At 33.2% G+C, this 16,866-nt stretch overlaps 1 protein-coding gene across 1 annotated transcript; it reads left to right on the plus strand.

Moving 5' to 3' along the window:
• The first annotated feature begins 3,885 nt into the window (after positions 1-3,885).
• Positions 3,886-16,642, plus strand: LOC136413603 (DNA-directed RNA polymerase II subunit RPB1-like). The gene is made up of 4 exons (XM_066397273.1): positions 3,886-3,962; positions 10,041-10,225; positions 10,383-10,527; positions 14,898-16,642. The coding sequence occupies exons 1-4, from the start codon at positions 3,932-3,934 to the stop codon at positions 16,451-16,453; spliced, it is 1,917 nt and encodes a 638-aa protein (XP_066253370.1). The 5' UTR covers positions 3,886-3,931; the 3' UTR covers positions 16,454-16,642.
• The last annotated feature ends 224 nt before the right edge of the window (positions 16,643-16,866 follow it).

The following is a 16,866-nucleotide window of genomic DNA, read 5'->3' on the forward strand; positions in this document are numbered from 1 at the left end:
CTTGAAGACTTGAAGGTACTTAAGGAAATTAAAAGTGAGGAAAATTAGTATGGATTTGGGGTCGTTGCTGATTAGTTGTGATCCGAAAGTAAAAACCGTGATACCTGCTAAAACTACGATGAAGTAAAACCCAGAAAGATTGCAAGGACTAGTGAATTTTTTAAAATATTAATGTATTGGAAAATTTGTGTGAAAATCTTTCATCAGATTTTGAAAATTTCACGTCACATAGATAATTTAAGAAATAGGAACATCTGAAACATTTAAACGAGAATTTCTTGAAAATACTACTGAACTGGAAATATTTCAGATCTTTCATGCCCATCCAGGAAGGAAATTCGCGAGAGTCGAGGCACTTCTAGAAACATCTAAAGATACCACACTCTGTTGTTCAGGTGAGTTCAACTGTAATTCCATTCGCTTTACATACAGAGTGATGGAAATTGCTTTTTCTTCAAAGATATTGTGCTGTGTGTGCATGCTGAATTCAGTTATGGTCAGAATTGAAATACGTCCAACTAAGTTGCTTGTGGATGAAGGATGGCATTTTTCGAGAAGTTGCCGAAGATTGATCATTTTTGGTGACAAAATACCATTTTCAAGGTTTCACAATGAAAAAATTGCAAAAACTATGGAGTATCTTTTCTTTTTGATTTGTAGGTATAGGTTTCACTGCACTAAAAAATAATGGTGTGGGCGATGTAATAGAAACGTAATAAATCTTAGAAAAATTAAAGATCATTCCAGATATTATGCGTTTGTAGAAAATTACAAAACAAGTAGGCTCAATAAATTGACCAATTATTAATTATCTGTTTCAATTTTCCAGCTACATCATAAAATTTCCATGTAGTCGTAGTTCTACATTCTATGTAGTCCATGCTATAATACTGAAATACCGCGATTTCTTGATACTTTAGTATATGATTTTACTTTTCTTCAATGATGATAAAATCATAGTCTAAAAATGGAACTTGTCGCAGATTACTATAATATCAGTTAAGACACTGAATTTCCTATTTTTATATCCTTATTACATAGTCGGACAAGTGGTATTGCCATAAAAACAAAGGTCAGAGGAATCCCAGGTTTTAAATCACAAAGTTATTGACAAATAAGAATAAAAGAAATTGAGTAGTACTTTCAGACTTGAACAATTCAGAAGGTGTGTGATGATGTACCATTCAACCCACCAGAGAATTGCGTATTTGGTAAATAACTTTTACCATTGTAGTAAAGCTTGTGTGTACCTAGTTCCTTATTACATCGTGTGAGGATATCAGTAGTATTGATTTTATGTAAAGATTAATCAAGCTGTGATAGGTACATAAATTATGTTATGAGAATTGAAAATCAATCTTTTAATGCATCATTGGATACGTCAAAATGGCTAAGTTTGGGAAGAATACTTACTTACTGGGAAGATCTACTTACTACAGGGTTCTCTACATTAGACTGTGCACTTTAAAATGCAAATAAAAACTTTCTAATCAAAGTAAAATAATCTTTTATTGAACTAATATATAACTAATTCTATAGTATTTATTATTAATTTAAGTAACTATTCAATTTTTAAAAATCATATCCTTTAAATGTCTTTCACCAACTTCAGTAGAATTTTAAACTTTAAGTTCAAAATTTTGCATCACCCGGAGAAGTAAATCTCAATTTGTTCTTGCAGTTTCATTTCAAATTCGTTCTTTTAGCTTCAGAATTGTTGCTATACCATACCAAACAACGATTTTTGGACTGTGGAGTTTTTCGGTAACATTTCGCGAGATTTTTCATGTTAATGAAGAACAAGCAGGGATACAAATTTTAAAAATAATTGTTTTCGAAAGTCGTTCAGCAAAATTAATAATAAATACTATACAATTAGGTATACAGTGTGAAAGTTTTGGATGGAACAGTTCATATAACTAAGATGCCGAACATATGCAGCCAAAATCTTTGGACACGTCAATTTTTATTTTTTCTCACGGTTTTTTTTATGGTAAATTAATGTATACAGGGTAGTCCAAAAATCAGGTACGACCACCAACTTTGTTTTTTCAAATGGAAATACCTATTTTTTATTTCATTTTTGAATTCTACGCAAAATTCTAAGTGAGCTTCCTGTACTATGTCCTATACCCAAACGCAATAGGTATTGAGAAATTTACGATTGAACATGTAAAAAACTAAAACTTTTGATTTCTTGTAAAATTTCTTTGGTCGTGAAAAGGATCGATTTAATACAAATTAAAACAACAAGGATCAATTAAATTAAATGTTCAAATTGGATCCTACCTATTTCTTGACAGTAAGCAAGACGATGAATGAACTCCTGTTTGACATTTTAAAGCATTGCTGGGGTAATTGTTCTTATTTCATTACGCATTCTTTCTTTTAAGGCTTTGATAGTTGCTAGTTGGTTAAAGTACGCCTTATTCTTAAGATAACTCCATAGAAAGTAATCTAAAGGCTTGAGGTTAGATGATCGTGCCGGCCATTCAATTACCCCTCGTCTCCCAAACCAGCGTTCAGGAAAAATTCCATTCAAATAAACCTTAACATCAACGTGGTAATGAGGGGGTGCTATTTTGTGATAAATCGGTACTTTTCAGGACCAAAGAAATTTTAAAAGAAATCAAAAGTTTTAGTTTTTGATACGTTCAATCGTAAGTTTCTTGAGACTTGTTGTGTTTGGGTATAGGACATGGTACATGAAACACACATTTAGAATTTTGCATAAAATTCAAAAATGAAATAAAAAATAGGTATTTCCATTTGAAAAAACAAAATTGGCGGTCGTACCTGATTTTTGGACTACCTTGTATGCATTAATTTATCATCAAAACAACCGTGAGAAAAAATTAAAATTGACGTGTCCGAAGATTTTGGCTTCATATGTTCGGCATCTTAGTTATATGAACTGTTCCATCCAAAACTTCCACACTGTATCTTAGTCCAATAAAAGATTTTTTTACTTTGATTAGGAACTTTTTATTTGACTTTTAAAGTTCATAGTCTAATGCGGGGAACCATGTATAAATAATGAAATTGATTACCTACCTACTTTTCTCATAAGAGATGTGGGATTTCTACAAAGATTTTTATACATGAAACAACAATTTCTCTATTGAATAGTTGTTTCAAGTTACATAAGACCAATGAGGAATGCGCTTGCACAATCATCTATGCCATTTTTGTAATGAAGATTAAACATGCAAAACACATATTGTCTTCATTATTTCAATATTTTTTTAATATGATTATTATTAAAGTTCAATCGCAAATTATAAACTCTAAAAAGCTCAAGGATGATGCTTCTTCTGTTGGTAACTAATATTTTTTATCAATTATTGCTTCACACTAATACTTAACCAAATTATCGAGATTTTAACCTTTTGTTTCACCTTCGTTCTCTCTTAGTCTTGAAATTCTTCTTGCACCGTCAAAGTGTTAATCTATGTTCCAAAAAATGTCCTCGAGTTTTGAATCATCAACAATTTATAGGTGTAGATATAACAAAAATTCAGTTCATAAATATATGTTTTTGTAAATTCGTAAAACCTGTAGAGGGACAAAATCGTAAAGTTTCAAAAATTGCAGCTTATATTGTATCTTCACGTTCTTTAAACTTTTCAGTGTTTTCTAAATTTAGGGGCATATTGGATTGATCGATTGACGCAGATTTCTACAATATAAAAAATCATCATTTCCATACCATGTACTATTGTTCCATATTAGCAGAATATTCTCTATTAAGAATCAATTCTTCTAGCATCGTGACTTATTCCCTGCGATGGAGAACATCCTTGTGACCCCCTACTTAGATCATGGAGGACGCGGCTATGTGTATCCTTTCACTAGGACAACGCTAGGTTTTCGTGAGATGCATCTTCTTCTTCATTAGTCTTCGTTCTTCAGCAGTCAATGACTAGTCACAATGCAGAGTGTTAGTGTGTTGATATTTTTAGGTGAGTAGCAGTGACCGATGGATATTTCCCTGCAAGTGAAGTCTCATTTTGTGCTGCGTGTGTCTGTGTTTTTTGGATACAAATTTAGATGTTGTGAGATTTACAAAATTTACTTTATCCAAGTCTCATATTTTACAAAAAAATAAACCCTATTTCTTTAAAATTTTCACTATTTGTAACATGATCATAAACACTCCTTTAACATTTTGACTTTTCCTACCCATTGTTTTCATGAAATTTTCCCAAAACGAATCGCTAAGTGGTACCTTGCAGCTTTGGGTGGCAATTAGGTAACTTTTTGCGTAAGCAAATTTTCAGTAATTTTACATGAACTTTGGGAGAGTCATTGTTTCAGTCTTTTATATGCTAAATTGCATTCTGCCATGGCCGAAACAATTACAGTGCTTGAGAAGATTTAATTAATCAAAATTGTTGTCTTTAGGGTGTGTACAAATACATGGTAAAATTTCGAATTCACAAGAGAATCAATATGATGTTTTTGATTTGTATGAGCCAATAAAAATATTCTTTAATGAAAATTTTTATTTATTTAGAAATATTTGATCTATAAGTATTTACCGTATTTTGCAAAGATGTTGTTGCATATGAATATTACCTACATAGGGAGAAAAAAAGAAAATATTAATGGGTTTTATATGAATTAAACGTAGATATCTTCAAATACCTGCAATTAAAGTGTAACCATTATTTGTCGAGATTGCTTTACTTTGATTTGCAATATTTGTTTAGTAATATAGAAGTAATTGCAACGGGATGTTGTTTCTTCATGTCATCTTAGTGTGTAATAAGTTGTTTCTTATTCTAGCACTCTTCCACAAGCGTTTATTACCTCTAAATAAAAGTAAACTTGTTTTTAATTATGTATTTTTGGAAATTGGTCTTACTGGAAGCTTTTTGATTAGATACTATTTAGATTTGTATGGACTTATTTTAAGGTGTGGGGGTGAACCAATAAATATTTAGTTACCAACACCCTTTGCTCAACTGTGAATTTTTTAATTAAAATTTTAGTTAAAAGTTTATTTTGAATTTTGAAAACTGTTCAACATGAAAGAAAAACATCGGGATAAACTTTGCCAATATGACACTAGACTATCCTCTTTTTTTGGTGTGTAACATTATTTGCCTATAATTAGGTGTTATTTATTTCTATATTGAATACGTCTGAATTGTTAGTGACCAGGGCAATTTCTGGATAACATTAGTGATAAGTAATGATAAGCAAAAGGTATTGGTTTTACACAAAATTCAGTAAAATCCCATTATTAAAACGTTTTCAATTAAACGTTCAATACCAGAGATCTTGTATCAAGACCAAGTCCAAGATCAAGACTTAATTGAACCCACTAGACCAAGAACAAGACAACTTGTGTTATATAAAAAGACCAAAATCCACATAGATTTAGTTTTGGTTTTCTTTTGCACATCATTAACGAGAATAAATATGATAATTTGAAATAAGGTAAAATTAAATGGATCATCTTTTTTCAAATTCATGATTAATTTTTATGCATATCTAAATCTTTAAGACAACCAAATCACCATTTTTGGGGGGTTTAACTGAAATCTAAAACTTCTTATTAAAATCATTAATAGGTAGTGGCCTGAGATGTTTTTGCCAATCCTCATAATTTTTCAGGAACATGCAGATCGGCGTTTTATCAATCTATGATCTCTAATCCAGGCTTCAATTCAGCAATTTTCTACCTACTTTAAAATTTTACAGAAAAACAACTTCAGATTAGAATATTTCGGAGAGTGGAAGGCGTATTTAAGTGCTTTAAAAAAATTTGTTACACATGAATTTGTTCCATTTACTATATATTTCAAATCGAAAGATTTTTATATAAAAAATTATAATTATTGAGTAAATATCTCAAAAACAGTCAAAGTTGTGTATAGAATAATATAGGGTATTAATTGTCTAAACAATCTCTAGGGAATCATTCTTCAGCACATTTGGGGTAGAGAAAGAAGGCGTGACCTCAGAAAAAACCGCCCTTTAAATTCTCACAGCCATTTCTAATAATGTGGGCCCTAAAACGGAATTCATATTCCAATTTTCAACAAACTACTAAGAAAAAAAACCTTCTTGGAAATTTAATAATCTGTGTCTCAGTAAAGATGCATTTGTGATCTATGTTTATATACACTTTTTGTCATGCAATAAGCTGAAGATTTATTAGAGTTTATCTACATACTTAATAATACCCTGTACATTACATAAGACATTTATGAAAGGTTAATTAGAATTTAATTGGTATCCCACGATTTCGATATTCGACAAATTTATGGACAAATGGGAACTATCTAAATGACTATAAATCTGAACCTTAACAAAGAAATTGAGAGAACGCTAAAATTGGAAATATGAAATAAGAATATTGAGAATTGTTTTTTTTGTGGACCTCAAGCGGGATATGGAGGCATCTTTCTTCGTACATATCGCGGAGCAGTGTAATTATCTTTTTCAGGTTACATACAGGTTTTGAAGTAATTGAGGTCATCTTCAGGTGTTTTCCTTAACAACCATATCAATTTTTTTATTTCTACATCATATGATGGAAGAAATTCCTACACCTGGTGATGAAATTAGTTAAGAGTTTAAAGATATACCCCGCCTATCTTATTAGGGGCCATTAAATTCATCATTAAACCGATGGAATAATTTACAGCCACTTAATCTTCGTACATCTTTAAGACGCGAATAGCCCAAATCGGCTGTGCCATTTAACATTTTCGTTAAATATGCAAATTTTCGACATACCAAGCAAAATATGCATACTACAAAAACTTGTCCTTATGTAACGTCTGACCACCTATGTAACACCATTTCAGAATCACGAATAGTTGGTCTATTGTTAAATCAATTTAGGGCACTAGAGCCATTGTTTCCGAAAGCAAAAGCCGGAAAATTTGACAAAATTGGATGTTACGCCAAGAAGGATGTGCTCGATTGCGAGATAACTTCGATCCTGTTATTTCAGGGGCGATAATTATACACCGAGTGTTTAGCTGCATCAAGGTTATGAGTTCTGTGTTTCAAATTCCTTTTATATACATCGGTCGAGCATGACGCTTGTGAAGATTCGATAAATGAGTTTGAATGTCAAGATGTGGTATTTGGATGTGGGAACGAAACTTTTTAAATTCACAGATTCGTTGAACTTTGTTATTTGTCCCTAAGGCAAGAAATCGTTCGAAGAAGAAGAAAGTTATTGCTTAAGATGAAGGCGACTATTGGAATGAAGACTTCCTATACACAAGGTGATTCCTAAGTACGATCCGTAGTTTCAAAATATAATTTCTTATGGAATTTAAAGAAAAAAAGTTCCTATAAACATGTGTGGTCGGAAACACTTAGATTCAGAGATACCAGTGTTGAAAAAAATATATATATATTGTTATTTGCAATAAATTTGGAATCGTCAATGCTAGGTTATATATAGAAAATACACATATATACAAAGTCATTGTTTATCTGCTGCCAATGGTGTAGTTAGGCGTGAAACAGTCAATGTTTTCGTCTCAAAATATAGAACGCCAATGGATTTTTAAACGTTTTTATTATTTTTGGACTCTCCTAACATTTTACAATAAAAAAGGTCTCTCGTTTTTTTTGTCTAACTCTAACTTATTTTTAGAAAAATGACATGCCGTAATTTTGTGTCGAAACTGATTATTTCCAGGATTGTTATTTGTAGTTGTGTACAATTTTTTTAAGAATAGGTAGTACTTTGCAAAAATCAAGAGGCCTTTTTTATTGTAAAATGTTAGGAAAGTTTGAAAATAACAAAAATATTTAAAAACTATTGGCGTTCTATATTTTACGACGAAAATGTCGACTAACTCACGCTTAACTACGTCACCGGGGGCAGATAAAAATCGACTTTATACTAAAAATGCGGCTCTTTACCAACGTACAATACCAGCAAAATCTTAAGGACCTAGCATTGGCGGTTCCAAATTTATTTCAAATAATGGTATAATTTTCTTTTATTTCAGCACCCTATATCTCGGAATCTAACAATAAGCATTTTCGGCCACATATTTATAGGAACTTTTTTTCTTTAGATACCATAAGAAATTGTGTCCTGAAGTTACGGACCGTATTTAGAAAATACCCTGTATAAACACTTACATTTAAATATAAATAATCATTTATAGAATACAAAGGAAAGAGAAAAATGTGCTTCTGGAAATATTCCAATACAGTCGGTGAAGGGAAATGGAAATCGGACTGTTTTGTTTGCTTTGTACCATAAGAAAGGTTCAGAATGGTTCAGTTGGGACGGTTATCTTGTCTGAATTTGTTGCAGTCTTCCAGTTATTCTCGTCATGTTGTGTGCGTTCGTATAGTAATCTGTTCTGTTTTTCTCAAAAATATCAGTTTTTCAGACATGTCAGAGTACATTCAGAAATTTCAAGGGCATGCCCACGGGGGTAGTTTGTCGGAATTGTGCATAAAAATAGTAATGCCCAGTAGAATTTGGCAAACTTTCATAATTATTTTGAATAGAACAATTTTTTGGTTGTTTTTTTAACAATCTGTATGTTTGTAAATGAGCCTATTTCGAACATACGATTATAGGAGATTTTTTCTTATTTTGACTCAAAAAATATCCCCTTAAATTTGCACTTTAGGTCTAGGGAGCACTCTACCAATTACACTCATCAAACGCTCCAAGGCTTTTCTTTGTACTTCTCTGTAATTACCCTCATTCAATTTGCTTTAATTTCTTTTATACGAGCGAAGATGTCTAATTTAATAGCGGGCAAAACACACGTTATTACTCCCATTAAGTCAATCCCAAATCCGTATCCTCATAACTATTCAAACGTACTTATATACACTTAGAGGTTAATCCATTAAATCAGCTAATCGTGCAGGCATCTGCAGATCGGTCGGTGATGTAACGATGATGTCGTGAAGCAGAAGAAGTAGTGACACCAATATACAACGTTAGCGAGCTAACTGAGGATTATGCAATCGAGAAATCATCATCTCTGTTATATGACGCTCTTCGGAATGCGATAACATCTGGAAGATGATCTGCGGGGGAAATATTATGTTAACTCAATTATTGAGATTATGCAGTTCGAATGGAATTTATACGAAATTGAATTTTTTATTTGCTTATTGTAAATGGCGATTTAGTACTACTGAAGCGTACTTGATTGTTTGCGAAATCTGATGAAAGAAAATGGATGTGAGACGATTCTCCTTCGAAAATGAGGAAAAAAGATACACATCTTCATTAAAATAAACTATACAAAACCAGACCTTTGGTCACGTCAAGAGATGGCTGATGATTTTTTGATAAATGGATGATTTTTGGGAAAGTCTCCCATGGAGACCTTCAGAATCCCAAATTTAGAGAAAATCTTCAGAAGAACATATATATATATATACAAACATACTTATTGATTTGACCCCAAGCATTTTAGCAATCCGCAAATTGCTAGATACTTGCGACTTGACCACAGTAATCCATTTTGAAGTAAAAACGCTACAAAGGAACTAAAGATCCTGAAGTGAAGATCCTCTTGTGGGGGTTGCTTTTTCCACATTTAGGGCTAAATATCAAATGGAGAGTATTGAAATCACAAAAAAATATATCATTCACAACTCTAGTACATTCCTAGACCTCCTACTTGTTGGATAGGACTCCTACTGTCCTACTTGTTATTACGACTGGACAGAAATCTAAAATATCAGATTTCTTGTGTTGTTGAAAATCGTCTTAAAAATCTTTAAAAATGAATTGAATCACATTTTGACCTCATCTGCAAGGAATTATTGCAGCTTTCATTCGGTAGGAAGGAACACCTCTAGTGCTATTTAGTGCAAAATTTGGTTTCTAAGTTCAGAAAAAAATTGATACAATTCAGATTAGAGGAACAAGAACACCTTATTTCCTAAAAATGATTCGTCTCTAGGATCTTTCTGGTCTAAACAAAAACACTCAGGCACTTAGCAGACGAATAGATTTTTTTATTTTGCCTGTGCCTATCAGATTTGTTAACTGATATTGTTTTGACATACCATCTCTGCAGGAATTCTGGCACCATGGCCATGCAGAGCAGTGTTTCTCAACCATCGACCGTTCCCCACGTACAGCTTAGAGGACATGCCCAATACACAGTTCAGTTGTAGAGAAAAGATTTTGGGGGGTTACTACGCTGATCCAGATACGCAATGCCAGATGTTCCACATTTGCGTAAAAGTTTCTGGAATAGGGGTAAGTGTAGATAGCATTAAAATAACATCAATCTTTATATCGATGCAATAAAGCCTTGGTCAGTTTCTGAGGTATGAAATGCTCAGACGATCATTTCGGGATAACGAAATTTTGTTAAAAACAAAATTATCTTTATTAGCATGTATCATTATTGCAGATCCAAGACTTCCGTTTTCTCTGTCCCAACGGAACGGCCTTTGATCAAGATCATCAAATTTGCGCAGAATGGGAGGACGTGGATTGCGACGCGTCTACTTTGTATTATTCCAGCGACAACTTCGATTTATATCGCGTAGGATCAGGTAAGAATTTCCATTGCTTCCGGCATCGAAGATGTTCCTTATTGTCACACACACCCACAAAATATTTTCCAATGCTACGAATCTATGCATAAATCTTACGCACCTGTAACCCGCGCTATGTGACTAACTCATTAACATTTTGCTTGTCGACTTATCTTGCAATTTTTCACCGTTAGAGTACAAATACGACCTTTAGCATCCTACCGCTTTCACTTTTTCATTGCTATAATAGTGTATAACGATCTCGCATTACACGGTTCATCATCGGCCATATCTCACCATCCATGGTCTATACTATACATTATGCACGACCAGTTTCCTGTTAGTTAAGACTTTTAATTGATTATGCGTTGAATAATTTACCCGCAGGCAATTAAGCAGATTCTGCAATTCGTGGCCCACTAATCTGCACATTTTAATTAACTTCGGAAGAAATGTTTCACTATTGTACTTATTTTAAATTAGCTTTCCTTAAAAAGAATGGTCTTTATTTAAATCATGCGATGAGATCCTATAAATACAATTACAAGAACGATTACAATTCTTGTTGTCCATATACGGGAGTTTCTGACGATATTGATCATGCCGCATAATATCCTTATTGGGTTTAATTGTGTGTCAAAGAGTAAAGAGTCAATTGCCGGGTTACCTTCAAGTTCCTTTCTTTTAACCCTAGAGGTTAGTTCGAGTTATCCGGTGAAGGGTCAGTGTTCCGATTGAAACATGTAGCTATTTAAATCCAAACAGGAGTTCGTTCCAATGTAAATTTTCTCATTTTCTACCAATTTTTAAGATCCTCTTACTTGAAATACCTCTCGTGCAGACACGAATTTGTGGCACATTCAATGGCCAGAATGGGTTTTTAAGTAGAAAATCAGAGCTTCCATTGAAACATATAGGTAATTGAATCCAAATAGGCATTCGAACCTAGATTCCCTCACTCTCTAACCATTTCTGAAATCCACTGAGTTAAGGTACCTCGCTACAAGCTACGAATTTGTGGCATGCCACATAAGAAAATTGGTGCTTTTGCCAGTAAAATTCTCATTTCCACCACTGTGTCAATGACGTCAAATTATATCCAGAATCACATACCTCTGACCAGATAGCTGTCTTTATTTATATTATAAAGCTCGAGGCAGACCAACAGCTATGACATTGGCCCTACTGCTCTAAGAAGTAAAATAAGCCCTGAATGCAGGGCCACCTGCGTTATATCTTTTGTTTTCATTTAAGAACATGTACTAGAAGAGGATAATAATATGTTAGGTAGAAGTTAACATTTAGTTTGAGTTATAGGTTGATACGGATTGTGGTAGCAAATGATAAGTTAAATAGAAAAAATTAGATATCTTCTTTTAATTGTTGGACTTTGAGGCTTCTGTTCCAAAAATAAAGAATATTTCCCTCTTAAGATCAGTCCAATTTACTCAAAATTAGTCAGAATTTTCTTTACCCTTCAATCTTTGCAAGTCCAGATGATCCAAGAATCTAATCGAAAATTCAATATAAACTAGTGACATTTAGCGGTATGTGCCGGAAATTCCTCTTTGATTTTCTAGATATTTTCAATACGTTCTCTTTGGCCTTGCTACCTAGATGTGCCCAAAATACCCAAAAAGCTCACTTCACTCAAAAATTTCACAGATCTTTTTGTACATTTCCATACTTTTTTATCTAAATAAAATTTAGAAGAATTGAAAAATTTTTTTAATAATCGAAAGGGTTTGCAATTCAAGGTATTCGAATGTTAAAATACATCGATTATCCATCCCATTACTACTAGAAATCTATTCTGTTCGAGGAACACCATGAGATTTCTGCCTGACTGAATGGCTAATGCTTTATGCAAGGTATTACAGAAGACACGACACACGTTAAGTTCCCACACAGTCATTTTTTCTTAGAAGATGCACGGTTTCTTCACTGTTACGTTATTCCATAAAACCAACGTTTAATATGGCATTATTAAACGTTTGCTAAATTGGAAGGTAGATGAGTTGTATGTGCGTGTATTTCGACATTGTTTATGGGATTGAAATCACAACATCCAATTAAGTTTATGATGTTGTTTCAGTATTGGTTTAGTTAAGTTGTTCAGCGAATGATATAAATCGTCTTGGACTAATTTCAGGTGTTTTATAGTCAAGGTTGTTTACGTTAGTTTAGGTCATTAATTAAGTAGGCAATTTTACAACATTTTCAAGTGCACTTCTGATTCTGTGGAAGAAATTTATTATGGGCATTCCAATTGAATTTATCATTCATCCGTCCAGGAGATCTATCCAGATCTATTTAATTGGTATAAATGCTTCCCTGTCATTATTTTTTATATCGCCATTCCAGGCCTCTGTTCGTGAGAATTCACGAAGTTACTAAAAGTGTTTTCCTTGACCTCCTGGTTGCAATCACTATTTGAAGATAGCCGTAACTTAATTGCAATTTAGCCATACTTTAATTGCTGCATTTCTATCTTTGTTTTTTTATTTGTTTTGAATCATAAAATTACTTCATGCTATAGCATCATTTGATAATTTGATACATTATCTCCTTCTTCCTTATTGTTTTTAACGCTAATTCCTGCATCGTTGTTTCATTAATTTTATTGAAATGACTTGAATTTTTTCATTTTAAACCAGAAGTAACTAAGAGCCATCATTTATTTCATAATTTCAATAATAATTTTTAAGTTTAGTGACCTAATTTTGAAGCTGTATAGTTCTGAAGAATTTTGGTTATGATCTACAGATTTTTTTTGTAAGAAATTTTGCTTGCAAACTTGCTTCAGTTTTTATCGTTTCACCGAAATGGGAAAAGGAAAAAAAGGTAAAATTCTTTTAAAATTAATGAATGACGAATCACCAAGTTAATTTGTTTATTCTTTAGATCTGCTCAATAGTTCTTAAACCAAGTCGAAAGGGATTTTGAAAATAAAATATTATCTTATAGTCAAAGTAAGTAAAAAAGATAAAACTGAGAAAGAAATAAACAAAAGAAACTGTAAGAGAATCATATGATGACAATTAAATTAGTGAAGTTCTAAAAAATTATAAAGGAATTCATATCCAGTTCAAAAATTGATTTGTCTTTTACGATCTGTCAGGAAAGTGAGAAAGTTTTTCAAGAAATGAAAATACTCTGTTTTAAACTTTGCTCACTGTTTTTTGAACAAAGTCGAAACTGATTTTAAAAATAAAACCTTATTAGGATGTTTTTTTGCGTACAATGAAGAAAGAAGAAATAATCTATCGTCACTTGCTACCGAATTATACTCAATAAATGTGTAAACTCTTATGAGTTCATCTTGTTTCTTTTTTTATTTTCAGAATGGGTTTGAACATGTAATTTAATTTTTAAAAAAATTTCCAGTTAAAAAACTCTATTTTAAACTATCAAAATATGATAATAATAATGGGGTCGAGAAGCACCCCTATGCCTGAACTCTCTAGGTTCCTCTATTTCGAAGATGCAATGAAACTTAGACTAGATTTGTGGACACTTGGACGTGGCCAGTCTTTTATGTCCACTACTTTAATAAAAATTAACGAATAGAAAATTGAAGGTCAATTTATAAATCGAACCCCAGTTTTGTAGGGTTAAAGCGGATCGGCGAGAGGAAAGATTTTGGCGTTTTGATTATGTACCTTCTTTCAGTGACTTTGTATAAGTTTCACTAATTTTAAAATGAAGTCCTTGTGAATCTACAGTTAAAATCAAAATCAGTTTGAGATATGTCTGAGAAGTGTTTTGTAATAAGATTTTATATTTTTCGAAAATTGTGAATAATTAATCGCTTCTTCTTTGTTTTTTGGTCCTCTACTAAGATCACTAGATTTGCCATTACTACTAAAAATTCCGATTTTTTAAAAAATTTCAAATATAATAGTTAGTCAACCTTTTTGCCACCTTCATGCCTATCGATATGAAGGTAACTGACTATTTCTGGAGCCTTTCCTCCAAATTATTTTTTGTATTAGTGACTGTTTTCCAGGTAGAAAAACAACAAACATTTTTCTCGCAGACTTTATAACTCTTTCGACAAACACCTACGCAATTTATCTACAATCCATTCAACATTATGAGTTATGAGGAAAGCGCTGCGCCCATTCCATACGCACCTGCTTCTGATTTTCAAAGAACAGTGTTGAAATTTTTGCTACTCGCATTACGCAATTACCATTATACATTTCGAATCATTATTCATTGTTCTCTTATTATTATTCGTTATGAGCATTTGCATTTTTTATTGCATGACTCGTAAAAGATCAGTTCGGGGAGATTAGATTGTATTCCATTTTATTGGACTAATTTTATTAAGTAGGTTTGTGAATTGTTTCACAGAATTCATTAATGCAACCGTTTAATTTCAGGTTTCGAATCTAAGGCACACAAATATGGGGAAGATGAGGAAACATTTGCTCTGCAACGTGCCGAGACTGGGGATGCTAGAATTAATAGAGATCCTCAGACTCAAGTTGTGAACCAGCAGAAGGAATATCAAAGGCCACAAGGAAGAAGACCGTTGCATAACACTCAAGAGAAGGATATTTTCAAAACATCTTCGAGCTCGAATTTCTTTAATAACAGGAATAATGGCAAAGAAAATGATGAGGACTATGATGATAATGCGAATGTGAACCAAAACAGGGATTATGAGCAGAAACGTAAGTTAGTCAGAAAGCCTGTGCAAAGGAGGCCTGTGCAGCAGACTACTGAAGTCGCTGATACTTATAAACCTACTGAACAGCAAGTTAATACCAGGAGGCCCCAAAGACCTACAGGGTTTGTTAATAACTTTGCTGGCAGCTATAATCCGACAACTGGAAAACCTACTACTAGCACGATTGCACCAACTGTAAATAACAACTTCAGAACAAGGGCGCAAAGACCATTAGTGAGTCAGCAGAGTAACCCTCCAACTCCTTCTTACACTATCAGCACTCCAGCTCCATTCAAGCGAAACAAACCTACAGAAAACTACCCTCAATCAAGACCTGCCAGTAGCGTGAGCTATAATACAAACTATGATGTGCCTAAAGTAACCAATAAGCAACAAACTGAAAACTACCCTTCTAATAACCCTCAATACTCCAAATCCACCACTCCTTTTGTGAATTCTCAATACAATACTGCTGCTTTCGACAAGAAGCCCACAAGTCCAAAGAAAGTTGATAACTACAAGCCGACAACATTCTCCCCTAATGCTAAGCCATTTAGCATCCCTAAAAGCCCCAATGCTCAGCAAAGCACTCTAAATTCCTTCCCTACTACTTTTGCTCCTAGGACTCAACAAGCATTCACTCAAATTGCGCAACAAACCAACACCTATAACACTCAAAATCCCACAACTTTTAATCAAAACCCTTCCACCTTTAACACTTTTGGTCAGCAAAACTTCAACAGTCCTAGCACTACGCAGAGGAGCACTACGTTTACTCACTACACTCCTACAGTGCCGAAAATTACCCCAACTACCCCTGTGAGCAGATCAAATAGATTTGATGAGACTCAGTATGATGATGGCTCCTATGATCCCAAGTATGATTATAATGGAGAAGAGGAGTTTTTGAAGGCGTCTCATAGTCAGAATATTGCTAGTAGTAGGAATGAATTGTTGAGGTCTCAGAAGAAACAGCAGCAGCAGCCTCAAACAACCACTACCACCACTCAAAGGCCTTTTGAAAGTTCTAGGAACAATTATAATACTCCTACAAGGGAACCTGAGAATTATCCTAAATCTTTTCCCTCAACAAATGCTCAAGCGACTCCAAAACCTGCTCCAAAAACCACTCCAGTTCAACAAAAGCCTCAAAGTCCTAAAAAGATCAAAGATGTGAGTTACGATTATGCATACTATGATAATTTGGGACCTGAGCCGGATTATCAAATAGACACTGAAATCAAAAAGGAAAAGGCCAGAAATTAAGTTAAGTTTACCGAAGAGGTTGATTTAAGTTATTTATAAGTAGTTATTTGTAAGTCTGTTATTGCCTTTGGGAAAAATTTAAGCAGTATTTTAGGGAATTTACTTTTCCAGGTATAATTGAAGTCTCTTAAGTTTGTACATATTATCTTTTGTAAAGCGAAATATGATAAATACATAAGAACTGTTAAAGTTTGTAGATTTATTATCATCAAAATTATTTTAAGGAGCACCTAAACTTTGCGCTCTATGACTTTATGCAAATGAGGATTCGAAATCCTCTCTTAGTTTGTGAGATACCTAATCATATTTTTGTGATTTTGAAGGAATTGTGCGATGGAAGCCACTAAAAATGTTCTTCCAAAAATTGATGTCACTCCTTTGAACCACATAAGAAATCTCGAAATTTTTACAAA

Source organism: Euwallacea similis, chromosome 14 (assembly GCF_039881205.1).
Source record: "Euwallacea similis isolate ESF13 chromosome 14, ESF131.1, whole genome shotgun sequence".
Classification (NCBI taxonomy): domain Eukaryota; kingdom Metazoa; phylum Arthropoda; class Insecta; order Coleoptera; family Curculionidae; genus Euwallacea; species Euwallacea similis.

Coding starts and splice junctions, on each gene's coding strand:
- LOC136413603 (XM_066397273.1), top strand. CDS start 3,932: ATGCAGAGTGTTAGTGTGTTGATATTTTTAG. Junction 3,963..10,040: donor TAGTGTGTTGATATTTTTAG/GTGAGTAGCAGT, acceptor CCATCTCTGCAG/GAATTCTGGCACCATGGCCA. Junction 10,226..10,382: donor TAAAAGTTTCTGGAATAGGG/GTAAGTGTAGAT, acceptor TCATTATTGCAG/ATCCAAGACTTCCGTTTTCT.